The sequence below is a fragment of the Trachypithecus francoisi genome, unplaced genomic scaffold (assembly GCF_009764315.1).
Source record: "Trachypithecus francoisi isolate TF-2019V2 unplaced genomic scaffold, Tfra_2.0 Lachesis_group10, whole genome shotgun sequence".
NCBI lineage: Eukaryota > Metazoa > Chordata > Mammalia > Primates > Cercopithecidae > Trachypithecus > Trachypithecus francoisi.
In genome coordinates, this window is record NW_022681455.1 from 85,591,868 (window position 1) to 85,606,721 (window position 14,854).

The following is a 14,854-nucleotide window of genomic DNA, read 5'->3' on the forward strand; positions in this document are numbered from 1 at the left end:
CTCCCTCCTCCCATTCTGCAAATCTGGAAAGGCCTGGTTAGGATTTGCTGAAGGCGCCCAGAAGGGCCGATGACCTCAGGTAGCTTCTAGCCTCCCTCTTCTACTGAACTGCAAGCTTGCCAAACCCCAGGTCTTAAAGCGCCTGAACTCTGCCAGCCATGCAAACACAGTTGGCACCAATGTCTGCTCCTGGCATCATGAATGTACCAGCTGCTGTCATGAGGGTCCAGGAGATGAGGGTAGGGGTGGTGTCCCCATACTACCCCACCCAGGGTCTCCTCCAGCCCTGACAATTGCCAGGGGTGGTGGGCTGGGCAGGATCCACACCTCCCCTATTGGCAGGTCATGGGACTGAGTCCCTGGGAATGAGTGTACCTTGGCTCTCGCTGCTTGGCCTGCTGAAGTGAGCTCTCCTGGTTGGTTGCTGACAGTATTGGGGCTTTGAGTGTGGCTGTTTTGGGCGGGTTGGGGGCTAATGGGACATCATCGTGCCTCATGCCCACTCCCTGAGGCCCACCAAGGACCAATCCTGACACAAGCGTCCCTCAGGCTTGGACTCACTCCGTCTCGCACTCTACCCCCAGGTCATCGTGCAGCGGTCACTGTCAGCCTGACACCTGAACCATGCCAAGGCGGGCTCCATCCTGGCCAGCTACCTCAAGATGCTCCCCATGGGCCTGATCATCATGCCGGGCATGATTAGCCGCGCACTGTTCCCAGGTAGGATGGGCTCCGGGCACTGAGCCCAGGCTGCAGGGCACCCAGGGTTCTGGGACCTTGTCCTGCAAAGGTCACCAGGAGGAGAGGCAAAGGATAGATGTGAACTGTTCCCCAACCTGGGGAGTGGGGAAGAGTGGTCTTCAGGGCCACAATCAAAGGGATTAACATGGATGTGGCTTGGTACAAGGTCTGGACAGGTATCACTTACTGCTGCGTGACCTCAAGGCTGTGAATGAATGTCCCTGTGCCCCGCCGTTTCCTCATCTGCAAACTAGGGACTGTGTCACCCACCTGGAAGGTGCCATCAAGATCCTCTAACTACAGGCATTGGAGACCTATGGGTGGGGAAACGTGCATTTCCTTAGGTTGCCTTTTCAGGACTCTGGGACCAAGAGTCTCCAGCATTAACGATGGCCTTCCATACAGCCCTGGATGGTTCCCACCCCTGCCTATTCATCAGTTTCCCCATCTGTAACAAGGGAATTGAAGTCATCAGACTCAGGCACACGGTAGCCCAGAAGACAGCAGCTCGGGCTCTCGGATGGCTGGCAGGGAGGGACTCATGATCCCTGATGTGCAGGGACCCTGACTCACCTGTGCCTCCTTGTCTGGGGAGCGCTGGGCCTGCATCCTCCTCGACACATCTGCTTCTTCTCTCCCCCGACTCTGGGCCCACGGGGAGCCACCCTGGAGTCCAGCAAAGGTCCCTCGGATTATATGGGGGGCACTCAGCTGCCGGCGTGGTGGTGGGGCTGGCCCGTTGGTCACTTGCACTGAGTGGCGCCTCCGGAGAGGGACTGAGTGCTCTCTCACCTCATAGTACTCCTCTGACACAGAGGAGGCCACTGAGGGCCGTCGGGGGCCAGGCCCACGGCCGGAGCTGCCTGAGTGGCTGTCCTGGTCACTGAGCATTATGTAGTCGTCATCATCTTCTTCTTCCGCCCCATCCAGCCCATTGGGGAGCCCCACCCCGAGTCTGTCAGGGTCATCCTGGGTCACAGATAGCTGCCCCTGGAGTGGGGTGTGGCCTGGGCCTGCCATCCTGGGTAGCCTATGGTCTGTCCCATTCTGGGGAGCCTCCTCTTTGGGGAGCTCCAGGGCCCAGCCAGTACCACTGCTGTCCTGGGCTAGTACATCTGCCACAAGGACTGTCCGGGGCTTGGGCACAGGGGGCAGTGACTCAGGGTCCCCCTGGGGGAGGCCATTCTCAGCTGGGACACCGTCCTGGGGGACACTGGGCTCTAGGGGAGGGCAAGGTTCTGGATGGGGCCTGCTGTCCTGGCTCTGCTTCCACAGCTGGTGCTGGGCGCTGGCCTGGGAGGTGTCACGGATCTTGATGCGGTTCATCTGGCTGGGCTGGGGGTTCCAGATGTTGGGGTCGATGATATTGATGTAGCCCAGGATGTCGCTGCCAGGCTCCGGGTCTGGCTCCACCCACGTGGGCAGGTACTCAAACATGTTGGCCCTCTCCAGGTGGAGCAGTCCTGGGTGGATGGGTGGCAGCAGCTCGGGGATGTCCCCTGGATGCTCGGCCAGCGCTGGGCCCTTCAGCCCCAGGGGCTTCTTGGCCTCCTGATTCTCAGAGGAGATCTTGGCAATCTCATCAACACTCTTGGCCTTGACCAGTGCGTACTTGGGGTTGACGAGCTTCTTGGCCACAGAGCCTACGGGCACCAGGGGGACCACAGAGGGCAGCACGATAGGCTCTGGCTCCGGCTCCTTCTCCATAGGGATGCCCTTGAGGCTCACACTGTGTGACATGAGGTACAGCTCCTGGAACTGCCGGTCAAACATCTCCACCACCTGGCCAGACAGCACGGAGATCACATTCCGGTCTGTCCGCGCGGCCGACCACGTGAAGCTGCAACAGAGGGAGGGGGTGCTGGTCAGGCACATGACCCTGCTTCCCCCAGCAGCCCCTGTGCACCCGCAGCTGCTGAGTCTCAGACTGTGGCCACAGGGCCCTGGGATCGAGAAGTGAATGGGGGCAGAGAACAGGTGCATGCTGTGGGGTCAGACTGAGTCTGGGATGTCAAGCAAGTTGGTGGCACCAAGCCTGTTCCCACCTCTGCAAATGGCACAGCACTGTGCTCCTCTCAGGCTGGTACAGGATTCACTAAGCAGCTCAGGAAGGCCTTGGACACCATGGGGGGTGCCGCACGTGGTGGCCACTGCTGCCATGTGTCTATGCTGCCACCAACCCCCATGTAACCATGGGCAGTGCCCACCCCATGCCACATGTGGTGGTGCCCACACAGCTGGTCCCATCCCTGAGGACAGCTCTCAGAGTGACCCCCATACGCTGCAGAAGCACATCCTAGCCACACCCCACCTCCAGGCCGGTGACATCTCCAAGCTGGAACAGCAGTGTCCTCAGACAAAGCCCTTCTCTGCCTGACTCCAGAGACAGACAGGCAGGTATGCTCCAGCCCTGCACACACAGCAGCCTTGGGATCAATGAACTGGAATAACCAGGGTATCGTAAGTTAGCATTAAGGACAGAAGCTGGTTGGGAACCAGAGGTACCTCTCCCACAACTTCCCTGAAAGCTGGAGAGTCACCTGTAGGAGCCGCACACAGCCCGGTCTCCATCCACAAACATGAACTTCTGGGCCAGAGCACCCTTGAACTTGGTTGCCGACCGCGTGAAGAACTCGGTTCCCCCGGTGCTCCGCACTCTGAGATTCTGTGTTGGGAACCAAGAGACAGAATTACATGACTGCAGCCCTGACCACACAGGGCGAGGGGAGGACGGCAGCTGCCCAGGGCTCAAAGGGGACTTTGGGGTAGTCAGGAGGGGGAAGGAAGAGGCTACAAGGCCTAGAGAAAGGAGCTGGTGTGTCTGGGACTGCAGGGCCCGGGGTAAGGAGGGAGCTGCTGAGCCGTGAAGCTGCAGAAGGGGCAGGCACTGGTACAAAGCGGGTGGGATTAGATGGTCTGAGCTTTGGCCCCAAAGGTGTCTGAAGAGCAGCATCAGGCAGGAAAAAGCTTGCACAGCCAGCCAGTTTGGGAAATGCTGCCATGGGTGGTGGATGCTGTGGTGGAGTCCTGAGCGGGAGGGTGATGTGCACATGTTTTAGAAGTGTCTTGTGCATGGCTAGGGGGTGATGCAGCCAGAGGAGGGCAGGAAGGGGGCCTGCCCTTCAGAATCTGGGCCTTACACTCCAATAAGTCTGTGGCCCTCCAGGGTGCGTGGCCCTACCAGGCCGCTCCCCTGTGCTTCTCAACACCCCAGTCTCTGCTGGGCTCTGCTCTGAAGGCAGGACTCACAGCAAACCTTTCTCCTTCCCCATGGCCAGGACACCACCCAGCACCCAGGCCAGGTCCTGTAAATGGTCAGAGATTCAATTCAGTGCCGGCTTACACTGTTTGGCCCAGGAGCAGACCAGGAAGGCCCTCAAGAGACTGTGGCAAAGGGAGATGTGACCCAAGAAGAAGAGGGCTCCTTGGGCATTAGGAGCACAGCGGGTCCCTCAACGGCCTCAGCTCCAAGGCCAGGCTGTCACCAGCCTTTTCCTGGACCCTGGCCACACAAGGGCCCTCTGTCCCAGTGTGGAGTCTCTGGAGCTGCCAAGGGCCTGTGTGTTGCAAGTTCCAGGTGCTGACTTCCCTTCCCCTGGTAGCAGGGCCTGCTGTGAGGGAGGAGCACATGGTAAAGGCTGGTGCTGGCCACGGCAGACCCCAGGAAGGGCAGGGCGAGCCTGGCTGAAACCCAGGTGTCGAGGATGGCCAAGGGCATCCCTGAGTAGAATCTCAGGTGTAAAGGGGATCTGGGGCTCATCTGGCCCGTGTCCAGGGCAGTTTGTAAGAAATGCTCCTGGGTGCCCTGAGGGTCTGACTCAGGAGACCTGCGGTCAGGCGGGGAATCTAGTTTTAACACCAACTCCAGGGATTCCTGACTGGTCTGCCTGCATGCCTCCTGTGATGGGAGGCTCACTCCCTCCCGAGGGGCTCTGTGCCGGCTGCTGGCTCTCGGCTATGACATGTTCTTTGTCAGGCTGAGCTGTGACTTACTGGTCTGTCCCCTCACCCACTCACTGGCCCCAGCTTATTCACCCCACTCATTCACACAGTCATCAGCCCCTGCCGAGGCCCCCAGCTGCAGACAGAGATGCCTGTGATGAGGATCCCCCTGGGAGGTGAAGGGGAGGCAGGGGGGTAAACGAAAACGAGCTGAATGCCCAGGATTGCAGAGGAGTAGCCCGAAGTGTGAAGGGCTGGCCGGGAGGCTCCCAGGAAAGGATGACATGGGTCACAGGGGGAGGTGGGGAAGCATTCCAGGGAAGGGACTCAAAAGCCAGGCATGAGAGGCCCTTTATACCAGAGCACCTCAGGGAAGGAGGGGTGGGTGACGGAGCCTGCAGAGCGAGCAGGGGCGGGCTTCTGGTAAAAGACCCTGCACCTTCTTAAGGGCCTGAGCTTGGCCCTGGGGCCAACAGGGAGCCATGGGAGGATTTAGAGCAAAAGCGATGGTGTTGGGTGTGCATCTCAGGAGCAGTTCTGGCATCAGGGAGTGGGTGTGTGAAGTGAATGCTATGGGAGAGGAGGGGAGCCTGAGAGAGCAGAGCCACCCGCCATGCCATCCAGCCTCCTGCCCTACCAGTCCTTTCTGTGTCCCAGACCCCTGGGGCTGGGGTGGCCCCAGGCCAGCAACCACAGAGGCGGGCAGGTGTGGGCCGTGGTTGAGTCCCTGTCTGATGCCCACCCGTGGGATAAACGATCACCTTGTCATAGGGCCCAGTGTAGAAGGCAGATAAGCTCTGCTCTGGGCCGCCCTCGCCGGCCCCCACCCCGCCCCGCAGGCTGCAGGTCTGCACACAGCCAGCTCAGCAGGAAGCTGGCCACAGCCCAGGACAATTAGCACTCGTGACTTTGTACCCAACACGGAGCACGCTCAGGGTTGAGAGGTCAGACAAAGATCCTGGAGGTGGTACAAGGCCTTCCCTGTCACTGAGCCCAACCAAACCCAGCTCCATCGCCTCCTGCAGGCTCCTGGCCCAGCCACAGGCCCCTCCTTAGCCTGGAAAATCGGCCACCAGCATCAGGACCCCTCTGGACAGTGTCCCCACCCATTCCAAACCTTGTCCTGATGAGGGCTCGGAGAGTCACCACTTCCATCTCAGAGTGACTCAGCCTCCATGTGAGGCACAGACCTTGGCTGGGCTGCTGACTCGCTGTGTGACTCGAAGCAAGTCCCGGGCCGTTGCTGGGCCTTAGTCTCCCTTAGCACACAGCAGGGCGGGTCTCCAACTCTTAGGCCCGTTCTATCTGGGGCTCAGCAACAGGTGGGGGCCTGCAGCAGAGCCCCCCACCTCCTGCCTCGTGACTGCTCCCCAGCTTGTGCCTGGATGGGCCCCACCCCACCGGGCCTGGCCTGGATGAGGTAACGTCTCAAGACTCTGGGCTCGCGTGTGCAGAGGTGGAGGATCCCACAAAGCCACATTGTCTCTGAGCTCCTGGGACACCCCCGGCAGAGAACAGCAAATGAGTGGAGGGACGCTGGGGCTGACCCAAGAGGGGTGCCCTGGGCAAGTCTTTGGACCCTCTGGGACCTCAGTTTCCTCATACATAAGAGAGGACGTCAAGGGCGAGTCACGGCAGGAGAGGATGGCCGGGCGGTGCTTCATCTGCTCTCAGAGGGTGGCAAGGTGGGGACTCCAGGGCTGGGGCAAACTACAGCACCCTGCCCCTAATCCCCGCAGGCCTCTAGGCCACATGTGCTTAAAGGACACGTGATCCAACTGTACCAAACCCGCCGGTGGGACGCAGAGGGGGCTGAGCCCAGGTGTCCCTGGAGCAGAGTGGGTCTAGGGTCTAGGCATTCCTGAGCTCCAGTCAAACAGGCTCCAGTCCTAGCACCAAATGGACGCTAACCAAGGCCATTCTTTCCACGCCTCAGTTTTCTCATCTATGAAAGGGACTACTCATCCTTGTGCTGCAAGTCTGCTGTGAGGACTGAATAGAGCCACAGTATAGGTGGGGCCCACCCAGGGAAAGTGTCTGGCTCCCAGTGGGTGCCCCATGAACTGGAAGTGGCACAGTGGGCTGTGGGGGACCAACACAGAGGACCACAAAACATTCAGGAAGGCACGGACTCCCCAGGGAGGCCAAGACTGTCAGCCATATGGGGTGGGTGGTTGGTGGGCTCAGGGAGGGGAAGTGACCTGCCCACTGTCTCCCAGTAGCCCTGGGCTGGGCCGGGACTGAGGACAGGGTTTCTTCATCACCCACCTCCTCAGGGCCCTGTCGGCATCTCCTGGCCCAGCAGAGGAGTGGGGAGGCCCAGAGATGCATCCTGACCAGGTCTGAGCTGGGAACATTGAGGCCAGGCCAGACCTAGTGTGAGGAATGCAAGGAACAGAGCCGAACATGGCAGCGGGAGCCTGGCTGCCTGAGGTGCTGGCCCCCAGCAGCCTCCCCTCTCCTCTACAGGGCCTGTCTCGATCTCTGTGGAGGGTGGGGAAGGGCGGTCAACACTCACCCTGGCCTTCTCCAGGCTGTTGTGAAGTTGGGGTGGTGGGCCCTTTGTGAACCACATTTGGCCCAAAGTATGTGACAGCATGAAGGGGCAGGGCCAGCCTAGCTCCAAGGCCCTGGTCTGAGGGGCTCCTCTCTCCCCTACGCCAGGGCTGCTCAGCCTCTGTGCAACTGATACACGTCCCCTTTTGTGTGGGACCTGTCCCCAGCAGTGTAGGATGTTTAACAACATCCTTGGCCACTCAATGCTGGTAGTACCCCTTAGGTATGACAGTTAAAAATGCCAAATGTCCCTCGGCAGAGTGAATACCCCCGTTTGAGAACCCCTGCCTTATACCGTGAATCCATCACAGACCCAGGCCCAAGTAGAGACAGCAAGACCCAGGCATCCCCGGGGACCGGGGGAACCTGGGCAGCATAAGGGCTGCGTCGGGCGTGTCCAGCGTGAGGCCTAAGCGGCAGTGATCCTCACGTCCTCACCGCGTGCCTTCCCATGGCTGATGTATCTTTGTTCATCAGAAACGGGAAACAGGTCTGGCCTTTGCCCAGGGGCTGCTTTTTCCAGTTTGGCTGTACGAAGCCAACTAGCTTTTCAGATGGCCCAGGCATCTCACGGCTCTTGTCTGTCCTAAGCTGGGAGCCTCAGGCCCAGCCTGTCTCCTGTTAGCCCGGGAGCATCCCCCCACACCCAGTATCACCCCCAAAAGCAGCCAAGTCATGCGGCCTGATCTTGTGACCCTAGGGGATGGCAGTGAAAGGTCTGGTCCTCTTCCCAAGGCCTGCTCCCCATTTGTCATTTGGGGTAATCATTTCCGTACTCCCACCTGGAAGGCCATCAGGGGCCGGCCAGGGCGACTGGCTGAGGTGCTCAGGAATGGCTGGGAGCTCCACACTTGGGGAGACACTGGTGCATGCTGCTGCCGCCTCACCTGGGGACCAGGAGTGGGCTCGGCCCAAGCAACAGGACAGAGTTTCGAGAGTGTGTTGGTGTGGGCTCCAAGCTCAGGAAGAAGGAGCTGAGTCAGGGTGAACCATGGCCAGACCCTGGCGCAGAGAGAAAGAAAGTCGCTTAGCACTCAGACCAGAGCTGCGTCTCACGGTGGGGCTGTGCCTGTCCCCAGCCAAAGACAGGATGGGAAGGCAGCTCATGACTGAAGGCCCACCACACAAATGGCCTCCTTCACTCTTCACAGCAGCCCCGACAAATACATGACCATATCCCCATTTTGCAGACAAGACAATGGAGGCCTAGAAAGATTCAGTGACTCTGCCCAAGGTTACCATGCAAGTGGCACAGCTGGGGCTCAGGACTGGCTCCTGCTATCACCCCCAAACTGGCACCTGACACCCCAAGGTCATAAGGATGACCTTACCAGAAAACCTGTACCCTGTGCCCGAAGGAGCTGGGGCAGGTTGGTGCAGAGCTGGGCAGGGGTGGCGGCAGCTGAAGGCAGGCCCAGGGATTATCAGCAACGGAAGTGCTCCTGGGACAGGTCTGGGCCCAGCTAGCCCAAGGCGAGGGAGGTAGGTGGGGAAGGTAGGCCCTCCGACAGGGTGACACTTGGCTGGGGCTGGGCTCTCAGGGCCTCTGGCCACCCGCCCAGGGCTGTGGAAGGACAAGCTCAGAGGCAAGAATGAGGAAGCCAGGGCACACTTTCACATGGAGGTGTCTAGCTCCTAGATACGTCACCCTACAGACCCTGGGGAAGCGAGACGGCCGAGCAGGGCAGGCTGGGCCACGGACCTGCAGTGCCAGCTGCCCTCCCCTGCCTGGCTGGTCACAGCCAGTGGAAGGGCTGGGGGTGGGACAGGGCAGGCCTCATACCCAAGCCCCTGCCCCAGTCCAGGGCTTGGGGTTTAGAATGTATGGTTCTTGCCAGCAGCTGTATAACTTTCCTCAGCACACAGAGCACTTTACAACCACCATCTCCTTTCATTTCACCCTCACACAACCCCGTGAGGTATCACTATGGCCATGGGGCACTCGAGGCCCAAGAGGTAGAACCACATGCCCAGGTCCCACGGCAGGTCAATGGCCAATGAGCCGTGCAGGCAGCACCAGGGCAGGCTGTGCTGACAGTTGGCTTTGATTTTATAATGGAAGCCAGTGATTACTTCCCCTGCCCATAGCGGGACGGCCATTCCTAGGTTTATTGATAGTTGAGCAGTTGGTGTGAATGAGTGGGGTGGGAGTCCTAGAAGATTGGCTCAGCCAATAAAAAGGATAAGAGAAATTAATACGAGGGATCAAGTTCATCCTTTGATGCTCTGCATTATTATTTGTAGTTATTGTTTATTATTTGCTGCTTGAGTACCAGGGATCTGCATCCTCCTTATCAGAGCTGATCTTTCACTACTGGCTTTTAGGCGCCACCCCTAAATTGTTGGGAATGGCTTTGGGCAAGGCATGGCCTCCCTCAGACCTCAGTTTCCCCATCTGTGTTGTGGGAGCCTCATCTGAATGACCTCAAGGCCCCTTCAGTCCCAGGCACTCCAGGCCCCCCACCTGCCCCATTGCCTCCGACTTCCTGGAAACTCAGAATTCTGCAAGCAGAGGAGCAGCCAGGGCTTCTCTGCTGAGAAGGGGCCTGGGGGCACTGGGTGGAAGGCGAGGTCTCTGGAGCAGCTGGTCCCAGGTTAGGGTCCCTGCTCCAAACAGATAGGCTTGCTCGCTGCCTGCGTCTGCACACTGGGGGAAGAGCAAAGCACTTGCTGGGCCTGGGGCAGGGGCACGGTGCTGGTGGGGCCCCATTGGGGTCCCTTCCTGGGCATCGAGCAGGGCCAGGCCTTCTGCAGTCAGGTTTCCAAAGTGGCCTTTCCACACTGTGGCTCTCTCGGGCATGAACTGTCTGCCACCAGAATCGATTCCCTGCGCTAATTACGTGGCAGGGAGTGAGGTGGGCGTGGGGCTTGGGGCCAATCCACCAGGGAGACCACATTAAAAATGTCCCAAGAGCTAGAGACTCACCACAGAGTGCTCACAACCACTTGAAAGGACTCAGCCGGAGGCGTTGGGGTTGGAGGGAGGGGGTGGGCGTGCTTGACAAGTGCTGACAAATTATAGTCGTGGAGCCCGGCCCCTTGTTAACCAGACTGGTGGTGCCCCTTCTCCTAGGACCACAAGCCTGAAACCTGCAGAATTCTGACCTGTCAGATGCTAGTGCTGAGCCCAAGGGTCTGGTGCTGGCCCCTACCTCACTATCTTTAACTTACTAGCGGTGACACAGGGTATGTGGCTCTATTCCCTCATCTGCAAAATGGGAACAACTCCCTATCCCACTAGGATGTTGTGAGGATTAAATTAACCAATGCAAAGTGCCTGTGACAGGGCCTGGCGCACCGTCAATGCAAAAGAAGTATTCACCATCATCACGCACGCTGATCTGCTCTCAGGGAAGTGCTCTGCACACAGCAGGTGCCAAGCGATGGCTGGCAGAAGGAGCGCTCCAGACACCAAACGCCAGGGTGTCTGGGCAGAAGAACGTTGGACCAATAAGATCCTGTAGCCCAGAGAAGGGAGGTGACATGCCCAAGGACACACAGCAAAGCAGTGCTGAACCACAGCCCACCCTGACCCCATCGGCAGCCTTCTCTGATCCACTTCTGTTCCGTGGTTTCCTCCACCCCAAAGGTTCTTTCTCCTCTGCTCTTGTGCCTCAAATTCACTTCAACTGTGCGGCCATCGAGGAAGCTTTCCCTGACTTCAGCCTCAGGGAGCTTCCTCCGTCTGAGTCAGATCCTAAAACAAGTAAATGGACATTCTAAGGAGACAGATTTTGGCTCAACCCAAGAAAGGACTTGGGAGTTGAAGCTCTTTCTGGGAGTTGAAGCTCTCTAGAAGGGCCACGAGCTACCTGAGGAGGGAGTGAGCACACTATCACCAGAGGTATGCAAGCAAACAGATAACCGATGTGGCATGGGCTGCTCTGAAATAACATGATGCAGCACTTGGCATGAGCTCCAGCACCTGGTCAGCAAGCACCTAATCAAGGCATATCTTATCTCTGCCACATTGGAGGTAGTGAGTATCCTGTCCCTCAGGGAATTCAAGCAGAGGCTAGGTGACTGCTTGGCAGGAGGCTCTAGAATTACTGGACTCTCAGTGCTTGGCATAGGACTCCGTCCTGGGCAGGAAGGTACTTCAAGTGTTTGTTGACAGACTGAATGACCCCTGTCCTCCAGCCACCCAGGCAAGTGAGGAGCCTGCTTACCTTGAGGTGTCCCAGGTGCATTCGGGCCCGCTCACACATGTGCAGGAAGTACTTGACGTTACTCTCATCCACAATGATGTACACAGCCACTTTCCTCTTGAAGCCAGCGTCTAGCAGGTCCTTGAAGATGTCCACGTCGGTGAACATGTCCATGACCACAGCTATCACCTGGGAGCAAGAAGAGAGACTGGGGCCTGTCAGACAGTGCAGCAGTGGGGATAGGGTGCCCTGACAGAACGCACAGCCCTGCCGTGCCACCAGCCTCTCACGGGTGCCCACTCTGGCCCCACTACTGGAGCCTCAGGCCCAGGCCCAGGGGCCTCTCTTGCCCTGAAGTTCTAGTTGCAGTCCCAGTTCTGGGCTCAGCCCAGGGGCCCTGTGTTGGTGCCTTCCCAGGCCAGGGCCGGCTACACTCTGCCCTCCTTGTAATACCTGGGGATGCTGAGATGAACCTGATGTGTCAATGACCGGAAGGGCAGCAGCTGGCGTGGCGGCTCCCTGGGGCCTCCCCTGCATTCCTGGGCTGGTGTGGACCTTGGCCAGTGCCTAAACCCAGGTGCTCTTCCTGTCAGCTGACAATATCTGTCCCCACAGCAGATGACCTGCTGGACCTGGCTCAGGGTGGGGCCTCAGTGGTCAGGGTATACCTACCTACCCCCAGCCCAGCCAAGCACCACCAACAGGGCAGGGAGCCTGGGTGGGTGAAGGTGTGAGGTGGAGCATGCAGAAGGACAGGATGAGGTGATATGGGCCCGGCCGCAGTGGGGCTCAGTGACTGTCAGGCCTCTCTCACACCTAGTCCCCTCCCTGTCCCTGGGCAGCAAGAAGAGGGAGTGAGGCCAGGGCCTGTGCCTGGCCACAGCTGCTCACACTGCTGATGCAGACATATGTCCCGCTTTTGGGCGGCCCCACCCCTGCCACCCTCCGAGGCTGGCACCACCATCCCTGTCCTAGATCTGAGGACCCCCTGGAGAGGAGGCAAGGGACCTGCCCTGGATCACACAGCAAGCTGGGGACAGAGTCAGGCTACAGATTACCCAGGTTTGCCAGGGAGCAGAAGTCAGCCTTGCTGGGATGCGGAGATTCAGGGTGATGGAGGCGGTCTGGAGCCTGCTGGGGATGTGTGTGCACGCCCCACAGTGAGCTCACCAGGCTGGCCCCTGCAGGCCCATCTGGGCTCCTCCTGGGCCTCAGGCCCCTGCTGACACCCATCGTTCATCTGGCACCAAAGCCCAAACTCCAGCAGAGGGGAGGGCTCCATACCTGCCCTGCCTCAGACTCACCGTGTGACCCTGAGCAAGACAGTTTTCTGGGTCCTTCTCTGGACCCAGTTTTCTCATCACTACATCAGGCTCCATCTCTCAGGAGAACTGAGCACATCTGAATACCGCAGCACCTGCAAAGAGCCCGACTGGAGGCAGTGGGGGGGCGCTTGGTGAAGCCTGTTTGCTGCCTTTCTCCCATAGTCACCCCGCACGTTACCGTTTACAGGGGGTCTTGTCAGTCTGACTCCTGCAGCCTCTCACAGGCACCATGGTGGTGACAGCCCAGCATGCAGCCGGGTAAACTGAGGCTCAATGAGGTCGTAAGGTTTGTTGGATGTCACACAGCAAGTTGGGCCAGGGCCTGGACCCACCTCCGAGTCAGGTCAGGGTTGATCTCCAGCCCTTTGCCTTGGATATTTAGTCTCGGAGGGCCTGGGAGACAGTGGTCCCCCCAGAGCAGAAGCGGAGGTGTGCAACCAGCTGAGACTCGCACAACTCCAAGGCCTAGGGTTCTCTCTGTCCTCTGCGGAGACGACTGCTGCTCCCTATCTCTCCGTTTCTGAAGGGCTGTTTTGAGGCAGAGGGAGTAGCTGGTTGATGCAGGGTCTACGACTGGCAGGGGAGGCAGATGTTGGCACCAGATGGGAAGAACTTGCTGCCCCTAGGGCTGCCCAAGGTTAGACAGGGATCTTGAGAGGGAGCTCACTCCCTGACCCAGGAGATGTTCAAGGAAGGCCAGAGACTGCTTGGAGAGGGGGTGGGTGAGAGGGCAGAGGAGACACGATGCGGGCTGGTCACCATGACCCTGGATTGAGCCACCAGTCAAGGGTGATGAGACACTGGGCAGGGGTGTGTGATGGTAGCAGGGTCCTCTCTGCCTGGGATCTCCCAGACCCAAAGCCACTGCAGCCCTGGAATCTCCTTGGTTAAGCCACTTCTGAGCAGGCAAACAGCCTCACGTGCCACCCTGGAAAAGAGCCTAATGAGGGCGCAGCAGGCATGCTTCTCCCTGGAGAGCTCCAGGGCTTGCCTACCATGGCAGATGGGGACTTGCCCTGGGCTTGGGTTGGGGGACGTGCCCCAGCAGGACCCGCGCCATGTGCGCCATTCCCCACGTTGCTCTCAGCCAGCAGGGTGCTTGATCCAGGGGACCTTCTGCTGTCAGGTTGGATTATGTTGGGGCCTGCACCCCAAAATGGATCCCCCCACATTGCTGGCTCTCCCCAGGCATTGGGCTCAGTGCCTGGCGTGGTCAGAGATGGGTTTGTAACAGATGCCAGCTTATGCTGGGGATGGGGAGGGGGTGCCTGGTGCTCCACAGGCAACCCCCAATAGCCTGGCCTGTCCATGGAGTCACAAAGGTTTCTTGGGGGCTCTTGAGTCCTGTCATGCCCTTTCCCATTTTATACACAGGAAAGCTGGGATCACAGTCCATGACTGAGGCTAGAACCCAGGGCCCTGCCCCACCCAGAGCACCTTCTGCACAAGAGACTGGGTATCAGTCCTGGGCCCTTGGGCTGCTTGATGGTTTATAAGGAGCCTTTATAACTGTTACCTTGTTCAGTCCTCACAAGCACACCGCGAGGCAGTGGTTCTTTTTCCCATCTTGCAGATAAAGAAACTGAGGCACAGAGGCATTCGCTACCTTGCGTAACTCTGTTGGGAGGCCCAGCTCACTCATGACACCGTGAGCTCAGCAAGAGCAGAGCCCTTGTCTGGGCCCAGGATGGGGCCTGGTTTAAGGAAGGTCTTAGAAAGCTGTTATCAACTGAGAACAAGACCAATTGGCTTGGTCTGGGAACGACTGCAGGAATCAGGGCACTTGGGACCGCAGCCCCTCCTGGGCCCTTGGTTTCCCCATCTGTCAAATGGGGATACGGGCCTGGCTTGCCCCTGTGGTTCCATCCAGTTCACACATTGGCAGAGCTGGCCCAAGTCAAGAAAAGTACCAGATGCTTCCCGCGGCCCCAAGCCCGCACGTCCTCTCAGAGGTCCTGGGCAGGGCAAGGGCTGTGGAAATGAGAGGGGAGGCTGACTCCAAAGACCAGCTCTGCCTGCTGTATGTCAGGGGCCATACCGGGTAGGAGGCGGGTGGCCTGGGTCCCAGCACTGAGCTTGTTCCGCTCCTGAGGCAGGAACCAGCCATGTCCATGTGAGCAGCTGGCATAGGGGCAGGCATGG

At 59.0% G+C, this 14,854-nt stretch overlaps 2 protein-coding genes across 2 annotated transcripts in view; one reads left to right on the forward strand and one right to left on the reverse strand.

Moving 5' to 3' along the window:
- The window catches only part of SLC5A10 (solute carrier family 5 member 10), a 24,760-nt gene extending 24,060 nt beyond the window's left edge, over window positions 1–700 (forward strand). The window contains exon 9 of the mRNA XM_033218283.1: window positions 585–700. Coding sequence (XP_033074174.1) covers window positions 585–614 — 30 coding nt within the window. The 3' untranslated portion in view covers window positions 615–700. The remainder of the gene's footprint in view (window positions 1–584) is intronic.
- FAM83G (family with sequence similarity 83 member G) overlaps window positions 1–11,658 on the reverse strand; it is an 18,320-nt gene extending 6,662 nt beyond the window's left edge. The window contains exons 1-3 of the mRNA XM_033218280.1: window positions 11,409–11,658; window positions 3,282–3,406; window positions 1,315–2,581 (exon numbers count right to left, since the gene is read on the reverse strand). Of these exons, the coding sequence (XP_033074171.1) occupies window positions 1,315–2,581; window positions 3,282–3,406; window positions 11,409–11,561 (1,545 nt within the window). The 5' untranslated portion in view covers window positions 11,562–11,658. The remainder of the gene's footprint in view (window positions 1–1,314; window positions 2,582–3,281; window positions 3,407–11,408) is intronic.
- Window positions 11,659–14,854: the final 3,196 nt, after the last annotated feature.